Source organism: Coptis chinensis, chromosome 2 (assembly GCF_015680905.1).
Source record: "Coptis chinensis isolate HL-2020 chromosome 2, ASM1568090v1, whole genome shotgun sequence".
Lineage (NCBI taxonomy): Eukaryota > Viridiplantae > Streptophyta > Magnoliopsida > Ranunculales > Ranunculaceae > Coptis > Coptis chinensis.
In genome coordinates, this window is record NC_141457.1 from 59,813,502 (window position 1) to 59,840,284 (window position 26,783).

The window sequence follows — 26,783 nt, forward strand, 5'->3', positions numbered from 1 at the left end:
TGTTTTTACCATTAATTCCACCTTCCCGAATTGTTTGGGGGTGGTATTATGTATTCTAGCATGATTTTTGATATGATCCTCCGGTTTAGAATTTGTGTTGGAGTGAGGGTTGAGAATATTGCCGATATGGGCATCACTATGAATAGATATTGTGATAGGATGAAATCTCGATGAATTAGGTAGTATCTATCCTAAATTCAACCTAAAAGATAGTAGGTTTGTTTTGGAATAGAGAATATGGGTTGTTTCCGTTTTCGGGTTTGGAAATTTTTTGTTTCAGGCAATTGCCTTAAAACTTTTTGGTAATTTCCCGATTCGTTTTAGCAACTTAAAACCTATAAAAACTTCATGCATTCTACACTCACAACCCACACTACACCTCACTTTCATCTCTCACCTTTCACTCCCACGATTCCCATCTTCTTATCCATTTTAGCACTATATCTCGGAGGCGACTGCTTTTTAGGCACTCTCGATAGAATTTCATCGGCTAAACCCACGCCCTACCAAGCCCGAGGTGGCGTGACCTGCCCACAACACTGGAATTCCAGTTTTCATCTGGCGACCAGCGCCCATCCGAGCACAAAGTGAGCGACTTGCTTCAAGTGCCTGGAACTTCGAAATCACCAACCAAAGCACTGGCGCCTAGAACCACAATGGGCAAGAAAAATTCCAATTTTCTGTGGGTTGTTTCAGGATCGTTGCAGCTGTTCTAAACAGTAGTTTTGTGATGACTTCTCCTATAGTAATACCGGAGCAGTCTTTCGAACACTTGTTGGGGAGCGAGACTTATGGACATTGGTTCTGCGAAAGGATCATGTAGTTTAGATGGAGGCATCTTCTGGTAAGTGAAGACGACTCGTATTCACCTAAGCTTACTGAATTTTTTTACAATAACGTTAAGTTCTATTGTAACCGAGATGGAGAACAAGAATTCTCTGTCACGGTCGATGACACACCACTAGAATTCAATAAGTATGTAGTAGCTTTAGTTTCGGGAATACTAATACCTGATCCTATTCACACGTGGGGATATATGACCGACAATGCATACCTCTATGACTATACATATTTCCATGAGTATTATGGGGGAGGGGTATTTCGTATAATGGACCAAGGGCGTTACAACATAGCCCTTAGTAGCCTGTCCCTAAATGTAGGCACCACTATGTTATTTATGCTGATGAATATTTTAGGGGATTGGCAGTTTAGCTCTGCAAATAGTACTGCTGACGACGTTTTCCTTGCTTTAGTTGAGGGACGTCGCCGTTATGACATTCCCCGAGTATTAGTGGCTAGTCTTAAGAGAGCCCAAAGCATGCGACATAAGTATCTTCTTATGCCTATTTTGGTTTGCCGCATCATGCTCAGTTGTCTACCTGAATTTTATACCCAGTTCACGGATTGGAAAAGGGTTGAAGTCATGAGACCCACCAATTGGGTGGTTCGCTCGTTTCGAGTAATGACTTGGCCGGGATGGCAGGTGCAACCTCATTTGGTTGCTCCTTACACCCCATTAGACATAGTAACACTAGACAGGTTAGCATAAGTTGACAACACATGGCGGCGGGCTTGGCAAGTTATCATGGCATGGCAGGATGCAAATGAACCTACTATCTTTAGAGAAGGATAAGGAGGAAAATGCTTAAACAGGAGTTAAGGTTAGTTTTTATTTCAGTTAGTGTCTGCTTATGTCCCAAGCAATCTATTTCTCATTAACCCCATAACGGGTGGAACTCTTATAGAGTTGCGTCAGTTTTTCTTTTCTATATTAGTATGTTTAACCTTATTTTGTAAATGTTCCAGAATTTCACGCGTTTCAATGTTATTCCTCTAACCTATTTATTTAAATACTTTGATGACAAAGCATGCTTCTTGTTTGGGGGCATAGAAACACGTGTAATTAAGACATCTGTTAGGATATATATATGTATAATATGCACTTATTTTCTAGTTAAAAAATTCAAAAATTTTAAAAAATATAAATAAAAAGTATGCTATACACTTAGGAATATTGGTATTGTTTCTTTCTCTATGCTCTCAATAATCTAGAAGTCTCACGTAGCTTTTGTATTAGAATAGTTTTTAGAAACTTAGGCTAATATGTAGGTAATAATCCTTGCATCTATCTATAAATATGTTACATGAGTATCTATAATTGTTGGCAGTAAGTTTTTGAAATCTAGGCAAGAGTACTTATTCTACAAATCCTGTGAGAATATAGCCTAAAGTCTTATATGAGTGAACATTTGAGAAATGACACAAGGGAGAAGTAAAATCTGGATAGAGAAATCACACGTCCACTTGCTTGATTACTATATCATATCCTAAGCGAGAATTTAGGCCCTCTTTGGATCGATATAGCCAGAAATTCAAACCTATGAATTATTTTCCGCTAGTCGTCCTTCTGAGCCTTTCTTGAGCCTTTTACAAACCACAAATCCTTTACCCTGTTACAAAACAAAACAAAATAAAAAATCAACCTACCCAATTCTTTGAATAAGTCTGAGATGAAGAATAGAAAAGAGAAGAACCTTTGAAATTAAGAATTCGTTAGTCGCTTCAGAAAAAAAAAAGTAAGTTTCCATCCAAATAAAAAAATAAAAGGAAATAAAGAGTTAGAACTCCAAAAATAGAATCAAGGAGTCAAAAGCTAAAGAAAAAAAAATATGGCTAAGAATGGAAACAAAGTGTAGAAGCAAAAGTAAAGAATAAGGTTTTCTCTAGTTACATAATATGAAGACTCTATTATCTCAGACTTGTCCTATTTGAATATCCATTCCTTCCTTCTTAAACCATCTCCTAATCTCCGAAACACCTAATAAAGACCTCTAGCTCAATTAGGAATAGGTTAGTGTGATAGTAAGTGTCAGATGTGTTTGATCGACTCCGGCTTCCTTGTATGTCATTGAGATGGTAAGGTAAAGTGTGCCCACTGCACACTGGAGTAGCGAAACTTGAGCGGATAAATCAGAGTAGTTTTTGTCTTGACATTTATGTGAGGACCTACTTAAGGACGCTATTCCGAGTTTTGAGAAATGGACACGCTAGTTCATCTCATAGTATTACTCATTGTATATATGTTTATTCGTAGATGATTGATTATTATGCATATATTAGCTTAGGTTTCGACTTGATTATTCTGTATTCATTGCTAGTGAGATGTATAGATAATTGAGACATAGATAAGGAAACAATAGGTTTATTTCTGATTCGTTGTAGTATATATGAAGTTTGTGAGTACCTTCACTGGAAAACTCTCACGAGGCTATAACTCGTCTACTAGGGAATTCCTAGTGGTTGAAGGCCTTGTTGCATATGGTCAATGCAATCGCACTCGGCGAAACGAGATTAGTTAGAACTCCAATTTTGGTCACTTATGCTAATTTCTCATATTTGCTTGAGGACAAGCAAAATGCTGTTTGGGGGTGGTTTGATAAGAGCCCAAAACTGTAGTTTTAACCCCTTAACAATAATACTTTTAGACCAATTATGCGAGTAATAAATAAGAGTTAATTCTAATTACGTGCTTTTATGTATTTCAGACATTGAAGTCAATTATGTGCAAAAATATGCCACTTTGGTGATAGAAAGGAGCAAAGGGTTGGTTGCTAAGAAGTTCTGGGATTAAAGGCCAAGACGGGCAGAAACAGCACACAAAAGTCAGCAGAACTTCCAAAGATCGTATCTTTGGACTCAGGCCTCAGAATTGAGCGTACCTTATGTCAAAACTACCGGATCGGAAAGAGCTTTCCAATGGTCCAAACCTTGACCCAATCAAAGGAGCAGAAGTGGACGAAAATCCTATTGAAGTCAAAGCCAGCTGAAAAGGGCCCTGTGGACTGAAGAAATTGTGCTTTGGGCTCGATTTTCCTGCCCAAAACATGGACCCTCAGCCCATGCACAAAAATGTGGATCTGGTCTCCTCCATTTCCACACATAAGACTTAGCTCTGAAAAATCAATTAGTTAGGGCTAGAAAGTAGCCATTAGAGTAACCATTAAAAAGCTTAGTTCTAGATCTAGTTTTTGGATTTAATTAATTAGTTTCCATTCCATTAATTAGTTTCATTCCTTGTTTTAGATTAGTTATTTGAATCATTGAATATCATTCATTAGATAAATAAAATAGTTAGTTCTTGTTAAATTCGATTTTGTTATTTATTGAATTACTTAGATCTAAATTCAGTTAGTAGTTGTTATTCAATTCTTAGTTGTTAATTTAGATTTCAATTATTGTTTAGTTAAATTCAATAAAGGTAGAATTTTTATATTATGTCTTATTCAATTTCAATTGGAAATGATAGTTTGATGAATCGAGGCTAAACCTCCATTAGAGGAGTTTGATGAAGCCTTGATGAAAACTTGATTTTGTTAGCTTAGAATCGTTGTAAGAGTTTATTCCACTCTAGAAGGTCGTTGATTTGTCATGAGAATGGGTGGACGTCCTCACATGCTAGTTATGAATTGGTAGAGATGTCATATATAATTAGGGATTAGAACGACCAATTCTTATCGTAAGAATGTAAGAATTGGATTACAACAATCTATGCTAGTTTCTTAAGTTGGATTCAAGGTGGATTCAATTCCCCCCTAATTCTTATTCTAGATTCAAACTTTAGTATTCCATAGCATTTCGTAGTATAATTCGTAATTCTCTCATTGACTTTGGTAGGATTGATAGTTGTAGGAAACTTGAATGCTAAAGAACTAGGAGTGGAACGAATCTTCTATTCCAACTCTACTTCAATAGTATCGAGAGTAGAAATCTTTGATAAGTCTAGTACAAGTTAAGTTTTAGTTTTACTTTCGTTTAGAGTTCATCGCTTTATTCATTAGTAAAATTATTCATTTTTACAATTATCAAATCACATAATTGATAAACATATACAAAATTAATCATAAATATTACTAAAATGTCATCTTATCGGTTCGGGTTCATTTCAGTTCGGTGGAGGGCAAACCCGAAACCAAACCATTATCTTATCGGTTCGATTCGGTTTCGGGTCAGTAGAAAATAAATCAAATTATCCCAACCCAAATTGTTTTTTATCGGTTTGGTTCGGATCTGTTATCGGGTTATCAAAACCCATTGACAGCCCTACTAGTATGTGCTGACTAGCAAAGTCGGCAAAACCTTTGGGCCGGGGATCGAACCACACTAGCATCAAAGAGTTATTGATCTCATTTAAAACAGGCTTGCCAATAAAAAAAAGTATAACCTACCTAGTACAAAGAAGATTTTCACCAACGGTTGTTCTGCAATTGAAGAAGAAGCTTCCTGGTCATAGAGTACAATTTTCAGAAGGGTTAACTAGTATTACCCCCCCACATTAGATGGGGAAATTAGGGTGTCCCCCCCTAAGTACCAAAAAAAAAAAGTCAACTTGGGTTGACCATTTTTTTTTTTGGGTATTTGGGGGGAGGGGGGGGGGGCGGGATCCTAATTTGCTCATCTAGTGTGGGGTAATACTCGTTAACCCTTTTTGGAAAATGTGTATATTCGAAAAAATGTCTTTTTAGTAAGCTGCTTTCATACTTGAACTAGAAGTTGAAAAAAGCAGTTGTTTGTAGAGCTTTATTATTTAATTATTTAATTAAATAATATATTATTTTGGAAATCATTTTATTTTGGAGCATTTGTACAGCTTTATAGAGCTTTAGTAGAGGTAGGGTGGTTGATTGGTACCTTAGAGAGTTATAAAAACTTTTTATTTCAGGTTTCATATAGCTCAGACAAATCGAAGTGGAAATGGTCTGAACTTTCAAGAAAGAAATCAACTTATCATGCGTTATAGGCAGTCTAGGTACGAGGTGTTGATTCTTCTAGAATCAAAATATCAGACAAAGGCAAAGAAGAGCTTAATTCGTGAAGAAGCGAGGGCATTGTGACTCCTCCCCCAAATGCAGCAGTGATCAACTTAGTAGATGAAGAATTAGCTGTTTTGGGCCATGGTAAGGATCAAAATGGTCAGTCCCTTTTCAGTTGTCATTTTGGTTTATGGAGTATGAATAGGATAAATGAACTATACACAAACTTAGTTGGTAACTTGGTAAACAAATGTATTGTTAGCGTCATTTTCTATGTCATACTACTGTCAGGTATTAAGGTTATCAAGTGATCGATTAAGTAAATATGTCTTTTATTTAGAACGAAGGCAAAAGGTGATGAAGAATGTTCAAGTCCCATCAACTAATGCTAAGAGGAATCGATCAACGCGATCAAGCAATCCATCTAATGCTATAAAACTACGAAAAATCACTGGAGAGGGTATGGAAGAGGCAATTCATGGCATGGCAACTATTGCAGTTTCTGAAAAGGGTCGTGATATGAAGAAACAAATTACTAGTTCTAGTGTTGAACATACAGAAGAAGCAAAGATCATTTCTGAATTAGAAAATGTGCCTGACTTAGATAGCATTACTTTCATTAAAGCTTTAGAGCTCCTTGATGATGACAAAAAAGCAAGGGTGTTCATGGCGTTAAGGGTGGAGAGGCGTAGGGAATGGTTGCTATATCATCTAATTGAAAAATGATTTGGAATGTGGGAACTAAAGTGGTGATCCATTTTGTGTTTGTTGCTGAAACTGCATATTTTTTCAGAGGTCATTTGGTGCTTTAATTAGTTTTTTGTCTATAAATTTAGAATGTGGATACTGGATGCTAATGTGATGATCCATTTTGTATATGGTGCTGAAAATGTATATTTTGTTCGGATCATTAGTTGTTTTGGTTGCTTATGAGTACCATTTAGATTTTAGAATGTGGGGACAAGAGTGATGATCAATTTTGTCCATGTTGCTGAAAATGTTTCATGAGGATTTCATTACTCATTAGGTGCTTTGGTTTTTATGACTATGTAATTATTGGGAGATACTCATGACTTAATGAAATTAGAATTTATTTTGGATTTGGTACTTCTTGTTGTTATGTTCTCTCTCAAAGACCTCAAAGAAACCCTCGAAAAGTTTTCTCTAACTCGATCTCTCACAAAGAAAATGTCTAACTCTCTCACAACGAAAAAGTCATTTTTTCACTCTCTCTCTTGATCTCTTATGGGTCTATGATATATTATATATTTATATGTATTATCTTGACATATACACGATATTACATTGTATGTATCATCCCAGGAATTCTAGTAACAATGGTACGAACCAAGACATAACGGTGCCCAACAAGATGATACTTTGTGTGTATCGCCCTCACATACTTCCACTATGCCATTTTAACCCATTTCTTAACAAGATGCAATTTGTACTTATCAGACGTCATAAATTACAAATGTTTGGATACCACTAATTCTACACTGACAAAGAAAAAATGAGACGAACATTGATTTCAAATTAGATGCCATTACATGAGATTTCATTGCTTCTCTTTTTCGGATTCCACTCTTTTCTTCGAATTTCCTAAAAATCATATGAAACGAAAATTTGAACCAACTAACAAAATCCATGTTCAACCAAATACTAGATTTTAAAATTATTTATAGTTATTTATAAGTTCTGAAGTTACACACTTATCCGAAAAGCTAGGTGCCTAAGTATCATCCAAAATAGATCATCATATTTATCCATCACTATCCAAAATGCTATTGTGTAGCTATTGGACTTCACCTTGCTAGAAAATTTTCCTAACTCGTACCATTCATTGACGCGTGCAATAATCATTCCTCCATGCTAGGCTCCAAGGGAGCCGCAAAATCCTAGCTCACATCATTAACACTCAAAACTCACAAAACATTATACGTAGTAAAGTATGTCATTAAAAATGTTTCACTAAAAATTAGTATATACAAATAATTGTCTATATCATTATGTTTGAAATACATGATAGTATGTCATCCGAATAGTCATAGCCAAGAAAGTATGTCATAAGTAACACCTTACGAAGGTACTATGTAAACATACCGTTATATGTGATTATAAATAACATACATAGTATAGTATGTCATGAAAAATATCATAGCGTATTGTCATACATAACAAAGTATATACCCAACGCGGTACAAATGTATTATGTAAAAATAATTGTATATATGCTTATAAATAACATACTTAGTATAGTATGTTATGAAAAATTTCATAGAGTACATAGTACGTGATCTACTACCCGGTACATAATATTGTATTGTAAAAACATTGATATATGTTATAAAAAATGACATATAGACTGTAGTATGTAATTAATAGTTGTATAAATCGAAAGTATATCATACTTTATGGGTGGTCCCATGGTACAATGTAAAACAATTGTTTAAGAGGATATCGTATGTCAACAAGAGTTTTATACATTTGGTAGTATGTCATAAGCACTACAATCACTGATAGATATGACACTATATATGTCATACTCGAATGTTATATCACTTTTTATAATATATATATGTCAATAAGAGTTTTATATGTTTGATAGTATATCATAAGTGCTAGAATCACAAATAGATATGACACTATATTTGTCATACTAGAATGTTATGTTACTGTTTATGACATATTTTTTTGCAACCGCTCCAACCTTCTGTTCGGCACTGTAAGAACGAACAGATCCATTTATGAACATGTCAATGTCACACTAACTGACTTATGTCTGCTGATGGTCTTGTCTCATGGTAAGGGACAACCCCAACATCCCAACAATAAGAAACAACAGAATATACAATGCTTGTCAATATAGCCTATATAACATTGCTCTATTTCATTGATTAAACTAAAGAAAATAACACCATACATACCGCTACAAAATAATTTAGAAGCCAATCTTTAAATCTTCACCATTGTGCGACAAATAGCACATGCTCCACTTGATCTAACTATTACAAAATTGCTTACAAAAATCTTGTTTGAAGATTAGCAACAACTACTCTTAAGCTTAGCAGCATTGTACTCCTTTTTCCTAATGTCAAATATCCGTAATACGGAAAAAAACTCTCCCGTCGTCACTATAAAACTTTCCAACATTGAATTTCTCTGAAACCTTGCTCCCAACCTCATCCATGGGAAACACTATAAGTTCAACAGGAGAAAAATAGCCACTATAATGGTACAATCTAACTTTAGTTTACTCCTTACTAGAAAAATTACGTCGGTAAAAATTGTGTCATACTTTCCAAATCTGGACACCTACACTTTGTGTGCTCCGTAGATCGACACTTGTTACATTGCTTGGTCTTTCGAGATCCTCCTGCTTCATTACCAACTTCCACTACGCCCACCAAACAAGCAACATTACTTTGAACCCCATGAAAATAACAAACAAGAAATATTTTCTTGCGTTTATAAAAAAAAGATAACGTGCAAAATTATCACTTACATCAAGTATCTTTGTTATTTAACCCGTCATCATCCTCACTCACATCGGCAACTTCTGCAGCACGCTCAACATAGTTGCACTTAGCACTTTGACTTGTAAAACAGTGCACCACAAGAAAGATATTGACGACTACAAATCAGAATCAACAAACTTTCATAACTATTTAATATTAACAAACAAGTGAGAATATGGCAACAGTATAAGAAACTTACCCCCATCCTTTGGATGCAAGAGTGTACATGTGAGCCTTGTGTGCCCGACGATACCACAGTGGCCACACTTTTTTTTTCTTGTCTCATTCTGACCTTTCAATCTACTAGGTTTGCGGCCTACCCTTCAATTTTACGTGTGGTGGATCATTAACAAATAGATGATGAGTGGTTTTAGGTGGGGTGAAAGGCATCTCTACCTCGGCGGTGCCTTTAGAAGACGGAATGTCATCCATTGTCACTTTCTGGTGGAATATAAGACATTTCAAAGGGAACTTGTGGACTGCCTTCAGAAGCTCTAGAAAAAGATGATAACATGGATTTAAAAGCTTCACTGTTTTTGGCAATTTGAGAGGCCCACAAACATATCTCTTTGCATTTCCCTATAAGCTCATTGTGATGAATAATGGAAGCAGCCTGCGAAGAAAAACTTGGATCGTTATTTGGAACGACAGATTTTGCAACTCGTGTCAATCTCCTTAAAAACCAGCTCTGGGGGTATTTCATGAAGGTCCTCGTGTTTGTAAACTGAAATGATATGTCTACATGGAAATCCAAATGACTGAAATAGCCCACATGAACATCTAGCATCCTGGTCTAAAAGGTTGTATTCCACACTCGTCTTTTTTTGCCTGTTCAGATGACGACTAATGGTGTATACACGAATACTATCACCCACATCACGTTTATCTTCTGCAGTGTACATCGCTTCCTCCTGTAACTACTTCATAAAAGCAAAAAAAACAGCTCGAGTATAGATGGATTTTGCTTGCTTTGCATATTCAATCAAGTGGCTACCAATGAAAGGCTTCGTCGTTGCAGTCCTTACCTCTTCTTCGTGCTCTCGGTGACGGATATTTACAATTGCCAATTCTATTTTCCCAAATAGCTCAAACAACCGCATCCCGGGCTTAACATGATGTCGTATAACAGAGTTAATAGCCTCACAACGTTGGTTGCTTCTGCAACCACCAAAGAACTCACCATGAAGATACGATTATGCCTACCTCGCCCGTTTCTTCTGTACCTTCATCACCCATGTGTTATGACTAACTTTGTATTTTTCCCCTAGCTGTCTCCACCTTTCTTCGAACTCTCCCCGAGAATGTTTTATAAACATAATAGAGTTGAACTCTGTTGCAAATCCAGGGATTTTGACATTGATGATGCAATTTTTCAATACGTGCCAAGAGCATAGCTAGTGTTTCGAATATGGAAGAATAGATTTTAAAGCTTTACAAATCGTTGGGTCACCATCAGTTATGACTGATTTAGAGTGTTCACCACACATTACGTCAATAAATGATTTCAATGCCCACTTATAAGCGTCGTTCCACTCACTTATGATCAAAGCAAAACCAAAAACTATAGTCTGTAGGTAGTTGTTGATTCCAGCAAACATAACGATCGACATCTGGTACGGATTGCTCCTGTACGTTGAATCAAACAACAACACATCACCAAAGCTACAGTAATCCAGACGGGAGGTGGAATCCGCCCAAAACAGCCTAGCCAACTACCCACTCGCATTTAACTCATAGTTGTAATGAAATAAATGATCTAACTTCACCTTGTCCTCCATAATAGCAAGCAGTGTGTTAGCGTCGCCATCAATACAACGACTTCTCCTCTCTTTTCCCATTTTGTTATATAAGTCTTTTTTTCGTAAAACCAGTATTAAGGAAACCTCCAACTATATGTGCAAAGTGACCCATCACTTGGCATTTACAAACACCGACATCATTTAGGCACGTAGCAAATTCCAACGCTTCTCGACTCACATTTCTATGTGACCGAAGAAACATTGAACTCGGATGCAATACAGGTGGATGTGTGTGTTCCCCAATAAAATCTTTCACAGTCCACAACTTTGCTTCAGAATAAAAAACAATAATAATGCGGGTTTTACAATTGAACCTAGTGACCTGTCTGGGTGTTCTTTTGGGTGTCATCGATTGGAGTTTATTTGCATGTCGTTCACCTTCGGCTGAACACACAAATCTCCGTTTAATAGCAACTTCATTTGGACGAATTCTATAAGCATTCTTACGAACACCAAAGCTAACTGATTTGGCATACTCATTATAAATAGTGTAGGCCTCGTCCAAGGTCTTGAACTGCATAGAAAAAAATGTTGTTTTGTCTTCTATATAAACTCTATATGTATCAGACTCTTCAGTATCGCTATCACTACTATCAATATTTTCATTCTCCATCAGGGAAACAGTTAATTCCACATCCACAAAATCACTTTCATTATACGCAAAACTTTCGAAACATAAACTTCTAAGAAACTCTTCGTCATTGAGCCTTATTTGATTCGTCATAGGAGCGCCTACTTAAATAAAAAAAAAACTTTTTTTTAGTACAAACGACCTAAATATGAAAAATTCTAATGTACCTTAAAGAGAAGAAAAAAGATTAAATCGACTTCTGTGATGGGATTATAAACTAACTTCAATGTTCGAACGTATTCAAGTCGTGTAGTGTTGTTGATTCCTGTCACTCTTTTTTACTCTATTTTCTTGCTGTAAACTTTAGAGAGTGAAAGAAGTATATGATTGACCATGAATTAAAGAAGAGGTGAAGATTTGGGCGTGCAATCTAATTGAGAAGAATAGAAAATACGAGAAATTAGGGACGAAGGAAAATATGTAAAATGCCAACGCTACCCCTAGGTGGGCACTTCGGCTACCGGTTACTGGTTGGAAAATATGTGGTCAGAAATCGTGCGTAGCAAAACGCCCTCTTATCTCAATTGGCAAAAGATTATGTGACCCTTGCTAAAAGTAAGAAAACCACGTCAATTAAAACACAAATGGAAAAGGTATTTAAAAAGGATCACTTGGATTTTAGAGTCATCTTTTCTGCGAGCAGCCGGACATAGAACGCGACTTTTTAAAGTCACACAATTCACACATAAAAAGACTAAAACACCCTCACTTGTCCCCAATTCGACATGATGTATTTCAGGGTAAAATAGTAATTCCAACCGAACACGCGACAAATGCTAATTAAATTTTTTAACTACTAGATTCGTTCGAAGTCATCATCACCATGGGCGGATATATATATCCACCTTAAGATTTGCTAATCATTATTCAAAGCACATCCAATATCTTCGGAAATGCTTCGACCCCTTTTCCTCTTTTCACTTTTCATCACTCCCCAACTTATTAGATTCGTGATTAGTCACCAAGAACGTGGTGCATGGAGCTGTGAATCAAACACTGAGACAAGATTTCAAGCTGTATATAAGCCTGGAATTATTACTGTTGATGGACAGGGACAAGATTGGAAAGATATTGATGGGTTTCAAGTTTCTCTTCTTCCTGCTTTGGACCCACATCAAGATGATGCTTACCAAGGTGGCAAAATGACTGTTAAGGTGAGTTTGTTGGTGGGTTAGTTATGTCTCATTTATTGATTGAATGATTTTCTTTTTAATGGATTTATAGTTGTTTTTTTTGTAGGTTTTGCATGATGGTCATGATGTTTTCTTCTTGTTGCAAGTTGATGGAGAGTATGTTTATACCAAAGGGTAAGTGAAAAAGTCAGTTTCTTTCATTGTTTTGAAGGCTAATATAAAAGCTTGTTTTCATAGAGTTTTGATAGTATAAGTTTAATCAAATTCACTGTGTTTGTATCATGTAGTGATAATTACAAGTGCCCATCGGTTGCTCTCATGTTTCAAGTTGGTGAGAATGCTACTTATCACGATGTAAGTATTCTAAGTGCAAAATGTTGTATAGTTAAGTAGGTAAATTACATATACCCGAAGTGGATATTATGCACTCCTGTGTTGGAACTTTTGTCTTCCTTGTACTACTACTTATTTTGTGTTGAGAACTTAGAGCTGCATTATTTTACTAGATGGGTGGGTGTCATGAGTCACCGGGTACCTGCAACAACAAGACTTGTCGAGGCCATGAAGTGGATATTATGCACTTCTCTATTGGGAATGCTATCCCAGGACGACTATATGGTGGTAATCCTTTAGATAATCGAGATGGAAATGGAGGTGATAGGTAATTTAGCTGTTTTTCTCTTTCTTCTTCTTTTATTGTTTTTGTTAAAAAAATTTCTTTGGAGATTATTGAGTACTGAATCTCACTCATTCATCATCTTGTGAAATAGGTATGGCCATTTGGTTGATCTGTATGCTTGGAGTCCACACTGCCGATACCTAGATGGTCATAGCCCCTCAGGTATTACTAGAGTCAAATACTTTTTCCCCTGCTTTCTTTAACCCATTAAATTACAATCGTTTTTTTTCGAAATAGGAAATCATATCTACTCCCATCTGAAGGATTGTTCCTGAGAAATTCTTTCATATAGATTATGAATTCATGCCAGTTAAGGAATTGTGTTATTTTCACATTATGAAGTAGTATATGTTAAGTTGCCAGATTCCATCAATCTCATCTATGCAGCAAGTTTGCTATTTTGTAGGATTATGTAACATGGACACGCCATATTTCAAAAAAATAAAAATCCGTGTCGGATACGTATCCACGTGTCCGTGTCGGACACATATCGGGCACTTATTGTGTGTGATATACCTCAATTTTTGATATTTCACTGTGTCAGATACTTTGTATCCGTGTTTGATACGGACACACCTATCCGTGTCAATGTAACTTAGGTAGGAAGTTTAGCTAGTAGTTTTGTCATTTATGCATCTAAATTTTACCAGAACAGACCCCTGGTTTTTTCTCCAAATACGAAGAAAATAAGTGTTATAACAGAGTTTCTTAAAAAAGTGAGAGACAATAGAAATATAAGTAAATCAGCTAATGGTGCTTGCTTTGATGGATTATTGGCAATGTTGTTGGGATAAGGTTCTTTAATGGCTCTGAAACATGGTGCTCATAAAGGTGACATGACTCTGTTGAAGTGGTTCAGATAAACTCGTTACTTAATTTTTGGCACATTCTCCTGATTGGGTTTGGAGACTGCAGGCTGTGGGGATTCGGGTTATATCAGAATTGGTGGGTATATCAATCGAAGGCCTTGCTTTATATAATCCAAGGCTTTCAAGGAATAAAGAGAAATACATTTTGTCTATTTTGTGGCTAGATGGAATTCTATAACGTTTCCATATTCATTTTCTTTAGGCTGGGATGTTATGCTCTTGCTCATTTGGTTGTAATGATCCACCCCACCCCACTCCCATAATTGCACTTTTAAACTGAAAAGTACAAAATTTAACCTAAAAATATGTCTGCTGATATATGTACCCCAGTCAACTTAATCCAGAAGGAAAGAAGCAGCTTCATGGAAATCCTTTTGAACACTGATCAACCTCCATATTAATGATTATATTTGATTGCGAGGATTTAGACACCCATTGTGGTATTATAATCTCAACAGAAATCCTGGAATGCGATGCATGGTTCAGCAGCATCTATGGGCGGATGGACGACAGTCATGGAATCTTGGGCTCATACACAATTTGTTTGTCAGAGAATTTTTTCGAATGTGTGGTTTTCTCAACATTGTGGAGATGACGAAGGTGACAGATGACAAGGATAAATGGAGAGGCAATGCTAAGCTAGATGATTTTACTCCTAAAAATATGTTTGAGTTGTTGGATGGCGTTGTGATTGATTGGGATGCTGTAACCTTAGATGTAATGGTTTTGTATTTTAGTCCGTAGTGTGAATTTCTCACACTACATTTCATCTTTATTAAAATTTTGTTTTACCCACCAAAAAAGAAGGTAAGTATTGACTGATCAGAATACCAATAGAATGTGGCAGTTTTTTCATTCAGTATCCAATTGAAGCTTCTCCAGTTTTTCATGATCAACTATATGATCTAAACGATTCTGCATTCTCTTATACTAAAAAACAAGTAAGCGTAATCTCTCTCTCTCTCTCTCCCGACAATAAAATATGTTGACATGAGGAGGAACATATTTACTAGTTATATCATCTGCAATCGCCTGAAGGCGCTCTTTGAACCAATCGTTCCCTATAAAGTTGATTGAATACTGTATATTGTGATCAATGTTTTAGTCATTGAGAATTTGAGATTTTTTTTTAATTGATGAATTAACATTTGTTTGATGTTGAAAAAATCTCTGTTACCACCCAATCTTTTAATCCAATTTGTGTGGTAAAAATGTAAAATTGACTCTTTCAGGAAATGATTCCAGTGGACAGAATAACTGGAAAGGAGCATGGTGGCATGATAGCTTCACTGTTCATTCAGGTATCCACCTTTAATTTACTTCTTCTCATCCACAGTACTCAACTAAGTTGGTTATCAATTGAACAGTTCAACTTCTGTGCTATTACAGCTGCCTTCACTTTTTGCTTAGAGAATTTGGAAAATTGGTCTACTGATTGGCTTTAGAACATTTTTTTTAAAATATATTATTATTATTATTTATTATTATATCTGGACACTATCAACTTATCAAGTATCAACGCTAGTTGTGTTCTTTTGCAATTGATCAAAGTCATAATGTAAATCTGACTTCGCGACTAGTTGCTGAGAAATTGCACTCACAGACCCTTAGAAACATATGCTTGGTGCCATTCTCTATTAGAGATATTGTGGACCTATTTTGGTGCGTATAGTTGACATGGGTATTTGTCACTTTTTCTTAGGATCCCTGGGCAAATGTGACTTTAATGGGTGATGCGAAGACTATAATGTTTGGTTAAAATGCAAAAGATATTGTCTTGTTTGATCTTGGTGTTCACCTGTGTATGTCAATGAAACAATATGAGGGTATCAGTGTCCTGATGACTTATTTGACATCTTCAAAGAAACTAACAAAATCATTTTTCCAGAGTTGACATCTGACACCGGATAGTAGGCGAAGGAAGAGTAATACAAGTAAACAATAGTAACTTGCCACCCTACGGAACTCAGCTAGAGGGATAAGAGTAAAGAGCAAGAAGAACACTTTCTTCTTTGAAAAACAACTTGATTTTCATTCAATTACTAGAGAAAAACCTAAGTATGGAAAAGTCTAGACTAGAGTTTTAGATAGATCAAATTATTCCCCATCATTCTCTCCCTGTTGAAGAATTTTCTGTATCATGATAAGGAGAAAGATCGGCTACATTAAAGGTCGCTGAAACACCATAATCGCCTGGCAGTTCTATCTTGTAGGCATTTTCTCCAATGCGCTGTAGAACTTTGAAAGGACCATCAGCTCTGGGATGAAGCTTTCCATAACGTCCAGGAGGGAATCTTTCTTTGCGAAGGTGAATCCATACCAAGTCTCCTTCCTTAAATGCAGCTGGTTTGCGATGGTTGTTGGCTTGATTGCAGTACTTCTCGTTTTGTTTGATGATCCGATCTCTCACTTGCTCATGTAACCTTTTGATATACATAGCTTGATCTGCAGCATCTCCACTAAACTGATGAGTTGTAGACTTGTAGGTAATGGAGCCAAATCTAAGGGACTAATCAGGTTGCGACCGTACACCACTTCAAATGGACTTGTACCAGTGGTTTGACTAGTGGATCGATTGTAAGCAAATTCGGCTTGAGCTAAAACAAGATCCCATTGGCAGATATTGCTACCAACTAAACTCTTCAAGAGATTTCCCAAGCTCCTATTGACAGATTCGGTTTGTCCATCAGTTTGTGGATGGTGCGAAGAACTGAATTGTAGAGTTGTGCCAAGCTTGCGCCAAAGTGTCTGCCAAAAAATGACTAACAAACTTGGAGTCACGGTCAGATGTTATAGTCTTTGGAATGCCACAGAGCTTCACAATTTCACAGAAATAAAGCTCAGCAACATGAGATGCATCCAAAGTCTTATTGCATGGCACAAAATGGCCATTTTTGAGAAGCGGTCAACAACCACCATGATGGAATCCTTTTGCCTTTGAGTACGGGGAAGTCCAAGAACAAAGTCCATACTCACATCTTCCCAAGGGGCTGCTGGAACAGGCAATGGAGTGTATAGTCCAGTGTTTTGGCCATGTGCTTTGGCTATATGACAAGTTCGACAACATTCAACATGTCGCGTGACATCTCAAACCATTTTAGGCCATTAGAAGTTTTCAACAACAAGAGCAAGAGTTTTGTCTCATCCAAAGTGCCCTCCAAGTCCTCCACCATGGGCTTCTATGATAATTGTTTTACGCAAGGAGCATGCAGGAATACACAACTGATATTTTTGAAGAGAAAACCATCTTGCAGTAAAAAAGTGTTGATAAAGACCCCTTGAACAATCTTCCCAAATCTTTGCAAAATAAGGGTCATCCTTGTAGAGCTCTGCCAGAGCTTCAAACCCCAAGACCTTTGCTTCAATAGTGTTAAGCAAGGAATATCTTCTACTAAGTGCATCAGCAACTTGATTTTGTATGCCAGCCTTATGCTTGATGTGAAAAGTGTACGACTGTAAGAACTCAACCCATTTAGCATGCTGAGTATTGAGTTTATGTTGGCCATTTATATACTTCAAGGCTTCATGATCAGAGTAGAGGAGAAACTCTTTGGATATGAGGTAATGCCGCCAATGACCCAAAGCTCGAACAATAGCATAAAATTCTTTGCCATAGGTAGAATACCTTGAGCGCGAATTATTTAGTTTTTTGCTTAAATATGCAATCGGCTTGCCTTCCTGACCAAGGACAGCAACAATTCCCACATTAGCTGCGTCACAGTCCACTTCAAAAACTTTGTTGAAGTCTGGAAGTGCAAGTATAGGAGCCTTGGTATCTTCATCTTTATGAGTTCAAAACTGTTTTCTGCATCACCATTCCCCTTGAAAACACCTCCCTTCATGCATTCGGTGAGTGGAGCAATAATGCTGCCAAATCCCTTAATAAAGCGGCGATAGAAAGGGGCAAGTCCATGAAAGCTTCTTATGTCATGAAGAGCCTTGGGAGTTGGCCAACTTAGAATTACTTCAACCTTGCTGGGATCCATCTTGATGCCTTCACTAGAAACAATAGAGCCCAGAAAAGCAAGGCTAGGTGATAAGAATTGGCACTTCTTTAGATTCGCATACAACCTTTGCTCTCTTAGAACTTAAAAAACTTGGCGAAGATGCTTCAAATGTGATTCCTGGTCTTTGCTGTAAACAAGAATATCATCGAAGTAGACTACCACAAATTGGCCGAGAAAAGTCTTGAAAACATGGTTCATGAGGCACATAAAAGTATTAGGGGCATTAGAAAACCCAAAAGGCATAACCATCCATTCGAAAAGGCCATTAGGTGTCTTAAAAGCAGTTTTCCACTCATCTCCTGGTCTCACACGGATTTGGTGGTAACCAATTCTAAGATCAATTTTAGAGAAAATGGCAGCACCATGAAATTGATAAAGAAGATCGTCAAGGCGGGAAATAGGGAAGTGGTACTTGATAGTTATCTTATTCATTGCTCTACTATCAATACACATGCGCCAAGACTCGTCTTTCTTTGGCACAAGAAGGGCAGGGACAGCACATGGACTCATGCTTTCTTTTACTAAACCTTTTTCAACAAGTTCATTAACTTGTCTTTGGAGTTCCTCATGATCTTTAGGATTCAACCGATTGGCTGGTCTGTTTGGAATGACTGCACCAAGTACCAAGTCAATGCAATGTTGTATGTCTGTCATAGGTGGAAGGCCATGTGGAATGTCATCCGGAATAACATCACAATATTCTTGCAGAATGGGTTTAATGAGGGCTGGAACTTCAAGTTGCTCTTTATTTTCTTCCATCAGCACAAGAGCAGAAGTCTCACTAACTCCTTCTAAGACTCTTTCAAAATCAGATTTAGAGAGTAGATTTCTTCCCTCCTCTTTAGAAGATTTAGGAGCACTCTTAATTTTGGAAGGACCTAATGTGATCTTGGTACCATCTTTACAGAAGTTGTATGTATTTTTGAATCCATCATGTATGACCTTTCAATCGTATTGCCATGGACACCCAAGAAGCAAGGGACCAGCATCCATGGGAACAACGTTGCACCAAACTTCATCATTGTAATTCTTCCCGATAGAAAATTTAACTAAACACCTCTTATTTACTTTTACCTCATTTCCTTTGCGAAGCCATGAAAGAGTATAAGGTTGTGGATGCTTGAGTTGCAATTTCTCTACCATTGTTGTTGCTACCACATTCTCACAACTTCCAACATCAATGATCACATCACAAATGCCATTTAGTTTAATTGTATATATTAGATTTAATCAACATTTTTAGGTCATATAAGTAATTTTTTAGTGGTAATTTCTGTCTCAAATTTGGTTAGAGTTGCTTTTAGTTTAGGTTTAATTTGTCTTGCATTTATTTATTAATTTATTTTTGCACACAAGTAAGGTTTCGTACTAAGAATAAAGAATGTTACAGCAAGATATGAGTTCTACATTCATTGGAATTTAAAACAAAAGGAGTACATAGAAATCCTAATCAAGTCTATAGTTGTGTGGGCATTCTAAACAAGTGACAAAGGAAGGCCTTGTGTTGCTCCATATCATAGAATAGAACCAGGACTCATGTGTGAACCCTTCTTTTCTGTAGCATTAGCACTGAAGTTTTCTTCCCTCATTTGTCATGCATGGTTACATTACTAATAAAAGTTATAAGCAATTGGCTGGTTCAATTGTGATAATTAACTAAATTTGAGTGCTTCATAGAAGGTTTCTCGTATTTTTTTCTTGTTTCAGAAGTGAGAACGGGTTGTTAGACTTACGTACTCAACGTAGCTCTTGGATTTCAGGTACAAGCGCTTATCCTTAAGACGTATTGTACGTCAAAAGGCCGATCAGTTGGAAGAGTCCATATCATGGTTAAGAAATGATACATACTGATGGCTGGTGCTTTGATATTGTTGCATCAGTGTTTGTTATGACACAACCTTATCCAATGCTTGTTCTACAGTTTACCATTTTTTATTATTATTATTTTTTTTGGGAATCCCCAATATCAGTTAATGCCTTGCATAGAAAGACACTTATTTACTATTTAGATGCACGTATTTATTATACTCTGTGTATGTGTGCGTTCATTTAATAGTTGGATGCAGCTTTATTAAAAAATTTAATTCACGTGATGGTTATATATGCAAAGATATAACTTGTGTTCTATTTTTTTTTTCCCATTTGGAACTTGGGTTAGAGGGAAGAGTTCATATCTTTATTATTCTTATATACCTTTGCCTAGGACAATATCTACCTTTGCCTTTTTTACCTCCCCTTGCTCGCTTTTAAATTGGCTAATTATTCTTACCAAAGGTTTAATGTTAGATTATTTTCCTGCTGCTCCTATGGCTGTTACATTACGACTTTGTTCTGCTAGGTTTTATAATTCACAGCTTCTGCCATACCAGGTTTCATAGAGGGAGATAGCCCATACTCATCAACGGGTCAAAAGGGCACATATTACTTTGAATTCTCAAGACCTTTGCGGACCATGGATCGTTTTCAACAGGTACTGAAACTGTTTACATTCTGTATAGGAGTTGGAATTGAATGCTAACTCCTTCATATCTGCTATGCTGTCACTACCGCTTCATTGCACTTTGTTGTTTCTAGTCTGCCATACAACCCCTTACCTAAACAATCTAAGAATTTTGGTTGCAGATAGGATAGAAAAATGAATAGGTAAGAGATTAAGAAGTGATGGAGAAGATACTGAAGACAGGATCGTGACTTGCCATCACTCACTACTCACTAGCTCACTTTTTAAGGAACAAACGAAATGATAAAATACACCCAGATCAAAAAAAAAAAACGAAATGATAAAATACACCCAGGCTGTGTTTGATTCACACAGTTTGAATTCCAGGAATATTGAGTTGTACAGGGAGTGCTTCTTGAGTTACAAGAACTAAATTTAGCGTCTAGAAACATCTTTGCTAACATTATTTATAGGTTACATCTTTTACTTAATGTCTGCATCTCCGCCACACACAATGTAATCACCGTACTGAAGTACTTCCATGTTATTCTTTTCTGTATTGCCATGGCATTTTACCAGTCAGCCATGCTCATGTTCTCTTCATAGCTGAGGTGTGCCTTGTCTGGATGTTTTCTTTCCTCTAAAGATTATGTAACCTTTTTTCTTGAAAATTCTAATTAGGTTTACCATATGCATATGCAGGATGTTCAATTTACAATCAGTCAATCAAGCAAGGTAGCTGTGGCTTTTTGGTACCCTATTGATGGGAAACCATGGCGTGGTTCTGAACATTATTCTGTAAGCTGTGACTGGGTCCTTTTGGATATTCCCTCAGGTAGTTCTGTTATTACCAGGGCATCGTCAAGCAGTTCTTGGGAAGCTGCCAGTGCCTTCTCTCTTCTCCTGTCTTTGGTCTCCTTCTGCCTATCTGTTTTTGTAGGGTACTGGGTCTCCAAAAACAAGTCAGTACCCTTTATGCCCATGAACAATCTCTAGAATGTCCATGTGGGTACTGCTCTGTACTACGATGCTCAATGCAGAAGCGCGGCCTGGTTCTTGAGATTTTTGTATTTGTTTTGAGGTTCCTATTGTAGAAATTAGAAACAGATTCTCATAATTCTTAGTGTATGATCCATTGCGATGATATTATTTTTTTAGTTTGTATTTGTTTGGCTGGCCACCGAAACCATTCACCGTACCAAATATGTGAATTTGTTTGGGAAACACTACTTTTACCTATCATTAATATCCCAATTCCCAATGGGCAATTTGCTTTCGCCAGGTCAAATAATTGTGTGACGAAAATGCCCTTAAAATTACCCTCAATCACTTCATAACAGATTCTTGCCTCTTCTTCGAGCTTTGTATTTATGATTTAAAATGAGATGGCATATAAAATAAGAGCATGTCTTCAGTGCGCGATATATTGTGCGCAGGTAATGTGGGCCTTTGGATCAGTACTTTTGTCATGCAATACACACGCACCCTTTGGTATGAGTGGCCCAGATTTGATAGCGTACCATACGACCTGCGCACCATAGATTTAGCCATAAAATAAAGGGTTTCCAGAGTACGCATGCCGCACTATAGATGTGGTGCGCAGTCTTTTCAGCCACACAGAGCGAGGGTAAAATCGGAACATTAAGCAAACAAGTTGCCCCAAACAGATTAACGAAACGAAAAATTCAAAAAATAAAATAGATAGAAAGAAAATACACGAAAATTTCCGCTTTAGCGCTAGTTTCGTTTAGTGTTCTTACCCATTCTAAAATCCCTAATTCTAATCATTGAGTATTATTGCCACATCAACCCACCGTCTGCTCGCAAAAGGTACTCTCTCTCTCCCTCTATCTCTTTTTAACCCAAATTCTTCATGAATCAGTTGATTTCTTACTGTTTCAGGAGATTTCTTTTAGAAACTATGAGTTTGATTGGGGATTGTTTGGTTTAAGATTTCATTTTGTTTTAAGCATTAGTTGGTTGTTAGGATTGGGGGTTTTAAGTATTAGTTGGTTGTTGGGATAGGGGGTTTGTTTATGTTATGTGTGCATAATCTAGAATCATAGGTCTAATGTCTATAGTCCTATTTAGTCAGTTGGTTAGTTTCCTTCATTTTAGGCATTATCTCGTAAGTAGGTTAGTGGTTAGTTATTAAGTAGCTAGTGCTATAAATTGTAGTGTATCTCATCTACTACAAATGGAGAGAAGTATATTATTGTAGTTTGCACTTGTGTGTGGATTAGGAGGTCAAAGGCTCCTCAATAAGTCTTAATGTTATATGTTTTTGATACAATCACTTCTAGATTGTATCAGTTTCCAGTGGATATTTTGTGGTAGATGTTTGGTTGCGCGTTGATATAGAAACCCTATATATTTGATTGATTGTTGGCCTTTGGTTTTAATAATAGCGATTCTAGAGTGCGCTAGATGCACCGGTGCGTTGGATTCAGGACTCTTGATTCAAGACTTTGTGGGGCAGTACACACGCACCTTTTGGCCGATAGGAGGGAGAGAGATTCGAGAGAGTACTGTACACGCCTGCGTACTCTAGATTTTGCATTTTAATAATTGTTGTTTATTTCTTTTTTGGTTAATATTACTCATCATAGTTTTGCGTTTTTCCAAAATCTAGAAGCTCTATTGATATATATTGTTTTCATCAAGAAAAGTAGAAAAGATTAAAAGTTACGTATAGCTTTTTTTTTGTTTTTTCTTCCAGTTCTATCATCAGTTCATTACCAAATCACTGTTGAGTATTAGTGAATATAACTCTAACATTACTTCTTCTAGTTCCTCAAATGAGTATGTCAAGTTGTGTATTTACTTTGAAGCAGTCATGATCTAGACCAATGCGTGTTAGTAATTGAAATTGTCTCGGCAATGTTTGAATTAGCAAACTAACTTTGTACTAAAGGTTGAGTTGTTACGCCTTGATTTTTCAATTACTTTTATTAGCATTTCTAGCATGCGTTAGCTATACCGGTACGCAAGGCTAGGAGAGCCTAGATCCAGTACCTTGCCATGCAACACACCCTCACCTTTTGCTACCCATAAACCGATGTACTTTAGATTTTGTCTACTTTTATATTATTAGCAAACTAATAATATAAGCATGTTTAGTAATAATTTTTGTTCGTTCTTTCTTGGTTCATACTTTTATCCATCCTTCTTGTCATATTAGTTGATTTTACTTATCCTTAAATAATTTTGTTAGTTTTGTCTCAGTTCATAATTTTATTCATGATTGTTGTCATATTAGTTAATTACGTGTACAATGGTTGGTTTGGTCTTGTAAATACATATGAAGGTTGTTTGTCATTGTTAATTTGTTTCTATATCAGTTGGCATAAACATCCTGGATAAGTTGGTCACGATCTCTTTATGCCATTTGTTTAATAAAGTCTATTTTTTTTTCCTTTAGTTTTTCCACTACTACTTTTCTCTACCCACAACACCAACGTACCACTTCCGGTTGTTTGGTCTTCCGCTCTTAGGTGTTAATTTCAATAATTGATTTTGATATTAGTGAGTTAGATTTATTTATTTAATTTTACTAGGGTTTGATTTTTTTGTAAGGATGGCCGAGGAAAACATAATCCCCCAATTTTTAAGATGTTATTGTCGTCTTGACGCGTCATGTTTACACGTATCAAGAAGCAACGACAATCCAGGTCGACAGTACTACAACTGCCCCAATTGGGTGAGCCATTTCTGTTTATTGTTACTAATTTGAGTTGTTGAAGAATTATATATTGGATTCTAACTGGTGATTTTAACATGTAATTTGGGTTATTTTAAAAGCCTGGGCTGGGACGCTTAAATCTTCAAATAAATCCCAAAAATCAAGTTGTGATTTTTTCCTATGGGCCGACGAAGCTGTGTTATGTCCGTGTGGAGGTGGTCTTTGTAAGGTATTTGGTGTGACTGGGAATGGAAAAAACAAAAAATGGCGATATTGTATTTGCCCGAGATCAGTTGTGTATGACAGAATTGTAAGGAATAAATTGTGTATCATTTTATTTTTATTTCTTAAAAAACATGTTTATCTAATTGGGTTGTAAACTTCCAACATTTAACTACAGGATCAATCAAAAGGTTGTGGGTTTGTCTATTGGGTTGATAGTATCACATCAATCTCAGAACAAGGTTCTAGTTATACTTCTGAAAGACGTGAACAAGGGTCCAGTTCTACATCTGAAAGGCGTCTACGTATTTGAGAAGCGATCGATTGTACGGTACATAACACTTTGGCTGCTGAACTTTGTGTTGCACAGGAAAGTGCTAGTGCATGCCGCGACCTGTTACTGCAACTTCGTGATTTAGAATTGGACAATTAATTAACTATTTGTTGCTTAATGTAATTAACTATACGTATTTGGTGAAATGTTTGTCATTGGATGACAATGACTTGTTGGAATTGTGTGCCTTCGGATGACTGAATTGTTGGAATTATTTGTCTTTGGAATGCCATGACTTGTTGGATTTATGACAGGTCTGTATGATACATTATCCGTATCATCCTTACTTTGGCAAACCAAAGTGCTTGACCCCATCAAGTTTGACATGTTAACTTAGAATCAAGTTTGATGGGGTTAGTTACTAGCTTAGTATCAAGTTTAGAGTATTTAGTTCATCTTTGACATTGTCAAATACTTGTTAAATATATGATATATCTCGGTTTTTGGGGTACATGATATATTGCTCGAATTTGATATTTTGGTCCTTGCTCCAAACTCCAAAGTTCCAAACAAAGGCAGCATAAGCTAAATTTAATATTCAGTATAGTACAACATCTTATTTTATTCGAAAAAGTAAATAAACCAATTTGACATCTATTTAGAGTTTGATTAGATTTAGAAGTCTAGTTTCATTCCTTATTAATCAAGTATGGCTTGGATATCTATATATATAAAGAAGTCATTGTAGTTTATTTCATTCAACACAAGAGCTTCTAGCTCAATTGGTTATGTACATCTCTCCTCATGGGAGATAGGGGTTGCGAGTTCGAATCCCACCAAATGTTGGTTTGGATTTCTTTCTCGTGTAATTATGTGATGGGCTTTTGGGCTAGGTGAGCCTTTGGGCTAGAGACTGGGTGCTGCTAAGAGTATGGGTGGACTGAGAAACGAAAGCAAGTCTTCATGGATAAAGTGGAGGCGGTTGGGTCTACTCAAAATGGTGTATTGACGAGAGCCTTCGGGCTAGGTTCCCTTCGGGGTCGATGAGGCTTCGGGCAACCTAAGCCCTCGGGCTTAGAGGCCTTCAATGTTACAACATTGCAAACATTGTTGAATTTGAATTTGAATTTGACGGTCAAGTAACAAAAGTAGGACCAAAACCTAATATTTCAGCATTTCTGGACCAAAGTCTAATTACCATAGTAATAGTAGAACCAATGTCTAAAAAACCCTATTAATTTCAAATAGTACTCTTCAAGAAAAAGATTTTACATAAATACATACCTTATTTTTTTTAAAAAAATTATTCTTTAAACTAGAAAGTAGATGTGTGCATACACACCGGCACTTTTAAAAACTTGTTCAACAATTATAACTATACATATAGAATTTCTTTTAACAAATCGTTATTCTTGTTAGCGTCGCTAACCCATTTTAATTTCCTGGAAGTTATAATTTCCATTTTTTGGGCTGATACATACAATATAACATATTGTTGAGCACCAAGTTTTGATCTGCCAAAGTATGGATGATACATACTATGTAGCATCCCCTTTTGGGGCTTGAAAATGATATGAACGACATCGTCAGATCATTTGGCTCATAGAAACGCGATCTGAGGAGGTCGTTAAGGCCCGTTTCGTCTGTTTTGGATGGTATATAATATGTAATATCCATTTTTGGGATGATACATAGTATATAACATCCTGTTGAGCACAA

The 26,783-nt window shown here is 36.5% G+C and overlaps 1 protein-coding gene and 1 long non-coding RNA gene across 2 annotated transcripts; both read left to right on the plus strand.

The window, feature by feature from the left end:
- Window positions 1–12,519: 12,519 nt before the first annotated feature.
- LOC147516896 (heme binding protein) lies at window positions 12,520–22,110 on the plus strand. The gene is made up of 8 exons (XM_086589389.1): window positions 12,520–12,912; window positions 12,998–13,065; window positions 13,179–13,245; window positions 13,398–13,552; window positions 13,662–13,732; window positions 15,672–15,740; window positions 20,816–20,916; window positions 21,589–22,110. The coding sequence occupies exons 1-8, from the start codon at window positions 12,652–12,654 to the stop codon at window positions 21,880–21,882; spliced, it is 1,086 nt and encodes a 361-aa protein (XP_086445515.1). The 5' UTR covers window positions 12,520–12,651; the 3' UTR covers window positions 21,883–22,110.
- A 2,631-nt stretch (window positions 22,111–24,741) lies between these two features.
- LOC147516897 (uncharacterized) lies at window positions 24,742–25,303 on the plus strand. The gene is made up of 2 exons (XR_015213760.1): window positions 24,742–24,878; window positions 24,969–25,303. It is a non-coding gene; the product is annotated as an uncharacterized LOC147516897 (long non-coding RNA).
- The last annotated feature ends 1,480 nt before the right edge of the window (window positions 25,304–26,783 follow it).

What these genes read in the sequence shown, in the direction of transcription:
- LOC147516896 (XM_086589389.1), top strand. Translation starts at nt 12,652, where the DNA reads ATGCTTCGACCCCTTTTCCTCTTTTCACTTTTCATCACTCCCCAACTT. An exon ending in GATGGAAATGGAGGTGATAG is followed by an intron (nt 13,553 to 13,661) that starts GTAATTTAGCTG and finishes CTTGTGAAATAG; the next exon opens with GTATGGCCATTTGGTTGATC. An exon ending in TAGCTTCACTGTTCATTCAG is followed by an intron (nt 15,741 to 20,815) that starts GTATCCACCTTT and finishes CTGCCATACCAG; the next exon opens with GTTTCATAGAGGGAGATAGC.